General features: G+C 33.7%; 1 protein-coding gene across 1 annotated transcript; it reads left to right on the top strand.

Annotated features, from left to right (window-relative positions):
• Positions 1–2,456: 2,456 nt before the first annotated feature.
• LOC138322430 (ornithine decarboxylase-like) lies at positions 2,457–9,111 on the top strand. Its single transcript, XM_069266458.1, has 10 exons — positions 2,457–2,867; positions 3,422–3,518; positions 4,817–4,893; positions 5,027–5,202; positions 5,620–5,757; positions 6,555–6,720; positions 7,161–7,308; positions 7,810–7,922; positions 8,191–8,396; positions 8,838–9,111. Exons 1-10 carry the CDS (start codon positions 2,781–2,783, stop codon positions 8,911–8,913), a joined length of 1,284 nt encoding a protein of 427 aa, XP_069122559.1. The 5' UTR covers positions 2,457–2,780; the 3' UTR covers positions 8,914–9,111.

The raw sequence follows: 9,111 nt of genomic DNA, 5'->3' as shown, positions 1-9,111 counted from the left end.
TACAGAAAGAGCATTGCAGAGTTGGTTCAAACCTATAAAAGTTATTTACGAATTAAAATAAACTTTTTAAAGCTGAATTTTTGTATTAGAATTTTTATTTTTTGTTTTTCATTTTGATAGTAAGTGTATTATGTTACCAAACTTTATGCTTAAATTTCCAATTTGCTTTGCTAACGTTAAACAATAAAACCAAACTAGAAGTCAGTCAGTGTCAGTGATTTTATAAATTTCACTTTTTAATCTATGGAGATTATTTGGTTCTATCAAATCTGTGAATTCAGAAGAGGATTTCTGAAATTTTAGGCATTTTGACCCATTTTGGCCCGCCCCTCTTGTCTCTGGGGGTCAGCCAGGACTAATATGGATATGGGGTTAAAATGCTATTTCAGGCTAATGATTCTAACCAAGTTTGACTCATTTCCTATTAAAACTAAGCAAATAAATTTCATAAATATGTTTTTCCTATATAGACTATAGTAAATTTGACCCCCCTCCCCAGGGGAAAATCTGAGATCCTAGGGCCATGAAATTCACAATTTTTGTAAAGAGCCTTCAGACCTTCCAATCTATGAAGAGTATTTGGTTCCATCAAACCAGTGAATTCAGAAGATTTTTGAGGTTTTAGCATATTTGACCCTTTTTGGCCCCGCCCCTAAGGCCCCTCGGGGTCGGCCAGGACTAATATGGATATGACGATAAAATGCTATCTCAGGCTTATAATTCTAACCCAGTTTGACTAATTTCCCCGTGTTTTTCCTATATAAACTATAGTAAACTTGACCCCCCTCCCCAGGGTGAAACATGAGACCCCCCCCCCCCCCAAGGTCATATAATTCACAATTTTGTAAAGGACCTTAAGACAATTCCATCTATGAAGAGTATTTGATTCTACCAGTACCAGAAGTTCATAAGAAGATTTTTGAAGTTTTAGCTTATTTGACCCCTTTTGGCCCCATCCCTGAGGCCCCTGGGAGTCAGTCATGGGAAACTTGTTAATAGGATTCAATGGCCATTTCATAGGGATAATTCTGACAACATTTGACTCATTTCCTTTTACAAATGACAAAAATATGCTCAAAAATTTGTTTTCCCTATTTAAACTATGGTAAACTTAACCCCCTCCCCAAGGGGAAACCTGAGACCCCAGGGTCATATAATTCACAATTTTTGTAAAGGACCTTTAGACCTTTCTATCTGTGAAGAGTATTTGATTCCATCACATCTGTGAGTGGAGAAGAATATGTTTGAAATTATAGTCAAATTTACACCTTTTGGCCCCTCCCAGAGCCCCTAGGGGGTAGGGAACCATATAATTCACAAAATTGATTGGCCTCATGCCTTAGAAGGTTTGAGCAAAATTTCATTGAATTTGCTTCAGCGGTTTTTGAGAAGAAATCGAAAATGTAAATTGTTTACGGACGACGCACGACGCACGACGACGGACAAAAGGCGATTAGAATAGGTCACTTGAGACTATATTGACCGAAGACAGTCCGAGGTCGACAATTTTTTTCGGTCGATATAACCATGTATTTGCCGAATTTAAAATCCTATATTTGCTTAATATTTTTCTGGTCAATTCTACTTCATGATGATAGTTTTAATGTGAAATTTTTTGCAACAGGTTTAATTGAAATCAATATTAACGGATTCATAATAAGACCCATTCTCAAATGCTTAGTACTTCATGTAGTAAAATACATTAAATAAAAATAATAAAACAAAATAATAAACAAATAATTTTCATATTCATAGGCCTAATATTGTAATTAGTCTAATGAGCCTAATCGGAATTTCAGAATAAACAAAAATATCATTATTCTGTGTCTCCATATACTTATTAATGAATGAGACTAATTCACGTACCACGTGATGCCCGATAACATTTGTGCGGGACTATTGTTTCTATTGGTGATGGAATGACGTCAAAATATGACATCCCGCGCTAACGTCATTTTAGCGAGAAGATTAATTAAATATCTAAAAAAAAAAAAAACAACTCACATACATATCTACAGTATTTACATTGCCGCAACCACAATAAATTAATGTTGATATTAACACGTTCTTTGTAACGACCTTCACAGCTCTAAATAGCTCATAAAGAACAATGTAGGGGTATATAATGGGTATTTACCAGAACTAGATTAAATATTATTTTATATTGTTGTAGGATTTAAAATGTTGTGATGACGAAGTTAAGAATTATCTTGAGACGTAGTTTTGTGTTATAAAGATACCTGGCAGAGAACAAATATCATTAAATCTGTTTATGTGTATTTCCACTTTATTGATGAAACCCTTTCTCTGAGAGAGTTATAACATTGCTATATCAATCATCCGAAGTTATAGACTTACGACCTCTACACCCCTGGACTATCTCATATTAAAACTGAAGGCAGCTCAGAGGAAAAATTCTGAACCAATCACAGGCCAGCAAAAGTTTCTTGTGAAAACTACAGAGAGAGCGAAGCCCAACTTTAAACTACACAGTCAACCACAGTGTACATTTTTACACCTCTTATGATGTGCATCAAAGGATCTAATTACATGTTCTGCTCTGTTGTCTCAAGATTTACTATGAGATAATCCAGGGGTGTAGAGATCGTAAGTGATCGGAACCCCTGGAGTATCGAGAAAAGCAGTTAACTTGGCAAGTTCTGATTAAACCATGTTTTTTGCAATTATGCAATGGCACGTTATTCGTTATGATTAGATAGTTTCAATGATTGATAAAGAATAAATTCAAATAATGTATTTGTTCTAGAACATCTAGAGTTATGGGGAACTGTGATATAGAGATTGTGGATGTTAGGCGATCCCGAGAGGAATACCTTACTCAAAAAGTCAACGACCAAACGGAACTGGTAAGTATTCTGTACTTTCATATGACAGAGTTATCTACTATTGCTGATAGCTACGTCATCGGTCTACGTGCATAACGTCATACTTTTCAGAGAAACGACGTTTCGATCACAATGACATAATAATTTCACAATAGATAAAAGGGATATAACTCTGTCATGTGTAAAAATGGAATTTATCAGATTAAAATTTTCAGTTAGGCCATGGTTGTGTTTTTTCTGTTTTGCGTCCGCCTATCGCTGGCCTGCTGGTAGGTTTTACGTCTCTTGAGTGAAAAAACAAACACAACATTTGTTTTCCAAACTGGGCAATAAAAGAGGTGTGTACAGGGTAAGTATTGTTTTCTACAATTTCCGTAGCTATAAACTCTTTTGCCTTACAGGATGGTAAGTTTAAGAAAATCAAAATGACGCAAAACAGAAAAAAACACAACTATGGCCTTGTTCAGTAACAATAATGCTAAGTTTATGATTAGATTTAAGATAAATAGACCACTATGTAATTGTTTCAAGCGTCATTTGTGTTATATTGTTCATAGTGAAGTGTTTTATATTAGGGAATAGATGACCCTCTGGCGGTGGTGGATATAGATGAGGTGGTAGACAGATACAGTAAATGGTACCGACTCCTTCCAAGGGTGAAACTGTTTTATGGTACAGTGGTAATTATAGGGTTATATAAACGTAATTCTTCATTAACGATGCATGTAAATATATTATCAAAGTAATGTTCTGTGCGTTTTATTCAAATGTTCAAACCTCAAAAACAAGAAATCACACTGTTTTACTTAAAGCCACAATATACGTAACTATCAACAATGAGACCCCGTTATTGTTAGTATTTGTAGATGTAGTTGAATTTAAGTTGTACCAATCAATATTTATAAAGATATCTTATTAAATTTGGTACAGCAGTTGTTGAAAGCAATTTCTTGTAAACATGCCTTCATTTAAATTGGTCGCCAGAGAAGTTACGATTAATGCCGAACGGAAGTCGGAAAGTTCAAGACCCGTTCTCGGAAGAGTTCGGACAGACGTTAAGTAGTTACGGTAGTCACATTACGTTCTCGGCAACATCGCTACCATGTCAGCTAATTTCGGGTTGTTTGACAAAATGAGACCCACCGTGCTATGTTCAATATTTATTTGATTTTTATCAAAAGTTTCTTAACATAATCAATTAAAAATATTTTAAAAAATAAAACTCATTCAGATCAATTTGGATGCTTACATGTAAAATGTACCTCATACAATTATCTTTCTCTATTAATGATGTCTTTGTGGGTGATATCATATATAATGTTATGTTTGAGGATAAGAGGACATGTAATAACTTTGATTATGATATCAAAATATAAGATTTAAATTTATTGACCATGTTATTAAAATACATGTAGTAAGGATATTTTGACAATGATGATGATCATGGTAATGATGATGCGAACTGAGTGATAATGTTAGTGTGCAAAGCTGTAACTTTACTGAGTGTGATAATGGTAATCAAATATAATTTGCTACTGTGGGATATGGTGACTAATGAATGACGTTATATATTGAGTGACTATGAATGATTTGTGTGCTGATATCTAATGTTACTTTTACATTTTGAAAACTTCTGAAAAATAAAAAAAAATATAAAAAAAAAGTGTCTTAACTTCGATTTAGTCCTGTTTCTGTATGATTTACAACACTATTTTTTTCAACTTTCTTATAATTCATGAAAAAAATAAGGCAGATACGGATATTGGAACTTTAAAGGTTCATGCAAAACATTATTTTCAGTGTTTCCATCGTGAAGTAAATATTCCTTCTGTGATAGCTTAACGTTCAATAGCGCATGGAACCTGCTTAGTAGAGTTTAGATTATTTTCTCCGAATATTTGCACTTAGAAACAATACAAATAATTGTATAAACCCTTTCAGGATCAAATTTACATCTTTTATCTTAATAGCCATAAAGTGTAACAACGACGACAAAATCGTAAATGTCCTTGCCAGGCAGGGGTGTAGCTTCGACTGTGCAAGTAAGGTATGTTCACATTGTAGTCATTATGCTGGTGTTTGTAAGGACATGATTATACTTAACGAATACTAAAGCTATAAGATGAAACTATCTACAATTGTTACCGTGATAACCTTTTTTGTTTTGTTAAATTATCCAGTCGGAAATACAGCAGATTTTAGATCTGGGCGTTGATCCATCTCGCATCATCTACGCCAATACGTGTAAACAGATGTCCCACATAACTTATGCTAAGGGCCATGGTGTGGACTTGATGACCTTTGACAACGAGGAGGAGCTGGTCAAGATCAAGACGTTTTACGGTCATTCAGCCAGGTGAGATCCGACAGTATGATGATATTTATTGATGCATGTTATGATGGAGCATATAATCTGAGGGGATAGTTCAGGTGTGGTTTTTAAGTACCCATAATGTTGCTTTATAGTTTGAAATAAGAAATTTATAAATTGTTAATTGTATACTTGATTATCAGATTATCATATTCAGAACTATACATTGTATGTATAACTATCAGATACTTAATTGGTATAAATGTATGGCTTACCACAAGGAGGTCATTTTGAACATTTGTTTTTAATGAATAGCTGTAATTATTTTTTTCTAAATTAATACCACAATACAAAGCATATCACTGCTCCACATGTAAAACAATGAAATAGAAAAAGAGATATAATTGTTCATTACATACAATTTGACCACTGTATTATTCAATAAATTGCGATTGATTGCAGATTAATGTTGAGATTTAAAACAACACACAAGTATGACGTAATGTACAACTTATCCAACAAGTTTGGCTGTGCCTTCGAAGAAGCAGAAGGTTTATTAATTTCAGCGAAAAACAAAGGTTTAAACGTTGTTGGAGTTAGGTATGTAACTTTCATTAACATGATTAAGGTAAAAATATATTTAATCTTGATACGTACACATGTAACATCAAAATCAACTAGACAATACATATATAAGTATTATATGAACTTCACGGGGCATATATATCAGCTTTTTACTTAATGTGAGCATTTTGCTCTTTTTAATATAGGCATAATTAGTTTCTATTTTTTATCCTTTCAATTGAATTTACCAAAAACATCTCATGTTGACAAACAATTTGTCCTTTTATCATTGAAATACGGTATACTTTCAATATATGGAGTGGTTTCTGTGGTCAAAGTGTAAAGGTGAAAAACGGCTTTGGTGACTTCATGGAAATAGTAGACATTGGTAGAAGCGACTTTGAAAATTAGATTAAAGAGAGTGACATTCATTTAACTTTTTCAGGGCCAAAATAATAATCATAGTTATATGTGCCGTAATTTTCATACTCAGGAATCAAAAAGAGCTTTTGATATGTTATTTGCCAAAAGTAACCAGCATTTTGAGAATTACAATACATTGTACATGTACTTACATGCAAATATCTTAATGGTACAACGTCAGATAAGATTAGAAATCGTAGCATACACAATACAAAATGCAAACATATAGTTACGTGCGGTTTGATGGATAGTCGGCGACACGCCAGTTTTTAGTTCACGCAAACCAAATATTTCTAATTTAACAGGTTATTGGAATTACATGACCTCGAATCAATGAAATAAATAGAAATTCAAAATGACGAAAACAGATGATACATATAACAGTTATTTCTTTGTTTTGGTGTTTTAAGTTTTCATGTTGGAAGTAACTGTAGGAGTACCGATGCATTTGCGTCATCAATTAAAGAAGCCCGAAGAATTTTTGACATTGGACTACAAGTCGGCTTTTCTATGGAGATCTTAGATATTGGAGGTGGATATAGGGGTAGAGATATTGATCGACCGACTCTTGAAGATGTAAACTGCTGTACTGTCATCATGTTTAGGATATCATTAATGTGTATTACATTCAGAAAACTCGATCAGCAAAACTGAGATATGATTTCAATTATAAATAGATTTTAGTCGTTTTTGTTAGTTACATAAGACGCTTACTTTGCATCATCCTAGATACATATTTGCACTATCTCATAGTAAAACTGGAGACAGCAAAAGAAACAAGAAATTTGATCATTTGATGTACATCAAAGAAATTGCTATAACTGTACACTGTGGTTGATAGTTGGACGTCTCTCTTTCTCTCTATGTAATCTTCAAGGAAGGTCTCTAGAGTATCTGTGATTGGGCAGAATTATTCTCCGTAACTGTTGGAATATGACATCGTCCAGGGGTGCATATAACGTCAGTGATAGTAACCCCTGAAATAAAGAGGATTATTTTGCATTTACATTTTGCAGAATGCTGATGTCATCAACAGATATTTAGAGGAATATTTCCCAGATGAGGACGGTGTACAGATAATCGCTGAGCCAGGACGGTACCTTGTAGAATCTGCTGTCAATGAAGCCGCGAAGATCATTGGCCGGAAACTGATTTACAGTGATGGTAGTTTTGATCATATACTATTCAGATTATTATATATTGATGAAATGCCATAACATTGTAATAAAAACAAAATACTGATGTGAACACTTGTTGAAGTTACGACATAACATAGAGATGTGCAAAGAGATATTTATGTTACACATCTACATCACTCTGACTAAAGGACGCGACTGAAGCTAAGCTTTTGGATACATTATATAAATAACAACAGAGAATGAAAATATTTATGTCAGACATGGTAACAACAATGTCAGTCATGCTGCATAGACATATACACATGTACAACATAAGTACTATATTGATAAAAAAGGTGGAGCATCAAAACATGCCACCGGACTGCAATGACTTCAGTTATTTTACCCGCGCCACCCAAAATACAATACCTGAAACTTTAACGACTCTGGTCATTATCAGTTAAAACACATATTATTTCTCCCTTAAGATATGCACGGCGTGTTGGTCACTTATCAAATACATCAAATTAAAGTGACATCTTTTCAGATAAAACCACTATCGACCATGTTATGTACTTCATAAATGATGGATTGTTCGGGTCCCTGTCCTGGGTTAGAGAAGTGACTGAAATATTTGTCGCTAAACCGGTAAAGAAGCAGGTTTGTTTTTCAGTATAAACGTTTTTATATAAATTAGTAAAAGTATTTGATAGTAGGAATGTCAATATTGATTTAAGAAAATTTTGAAAAAACAACGTAAAAAAATAAAAATAAAATAAGAAATAGATATTTATTAAGCGTGTAATATTCGTATACAACTTGTAATACGATTGTATTACGATATTTAGGCGCAAATTATTTGACAAATGGAAAATTCTCAAACTTCGATCAGTTAAATATGCTCAGTAGTGATATTTGCGTTATCCAGGCTATGCTAGACACACACAACAGCACTGTGTGGGGTCCAACGTGTGATTCTCAGGATTGTGTAGCCAAGGATACCCGCTTACCACTGATGGCGGTAGGTGATTGGATTGACATAAGTTACAGCGGGGCCTATACTTTCTGTTGTGGCTCTAACTTTAACAGCATGCCACGGCCGAAGATGTTTTACTTCTGCTCACGTGACACATGGTTTGTATCTTGTTTTACTAAATCAAATTTTAAAGACTATTATAAAAGGCGGTGAATTCGTTTGACGAATAAATATGTTTCTTTGACTAGAATTTCGGCACTCCAGTCACTTTTTGTGGTAAAGTGTAATTTTACACAAATTAAACGACGGCTTTTATTCCTATATACAATGTGATGTGTTGCGCGTAACATTCATACCGAGAAATGTTTCAATGTCTTAAAACATAAATTGCACGCAAATTCCGCTGGATTTTATTTAAAAGCTTACATCTGTACATTGTAAGATATCAAAAGATTTTGGCAAAAAATGTCGAATAATTACGAAACGCACTCAAAATAAATATATAACAATGACGAATTATTATTCTTCAAAACTCATTTCAATCGGCAAATAAATAATTTTATATAATAGTATAATATGATAAAAATACATTTTTGTAGGTCATTAATAGAACGGATTGAAAATGCACCCATCAAAGTTCAGCAACACGAACTGTTGAAGCATTGTCCATCGTAATAGAACGGTCATGTGCAACTTTTGGACATACTTCGCAATAACACCCAATTGACTTAAAAAAATCATTTCTCGTTATTAGGGCTTTTCACCATGTGGTGAAAAGACCTATTGTTTTTGTTCTGTTTTTCATTATTAGGGCTTTTCACCATGTGGTGAAAAGACCTATTGTTTTTGTTCTGTTTTTTACTATTATTATTA

Source organism: Argopecten irradians, chromosome 4, assembly GCF_041381155.1.
Source record: "Argopecten irradians isolate NY chromosome 4, Ai_NY, whole genome shotgun sequence".
In the NCBI taxonomy this organism is placed as follows: domain Eukaryota; kingdom Metazoa; phylum Mollusca; class Bivalvia; order Pectinida; family Pectinidae; genus Argopecten; species Argopecten irradians.
The sequence above is the reverse complement of the archived record's forward strand: the minus strand, read 5'-3'. Positions and strand labels throughout refer to the sequence as shown.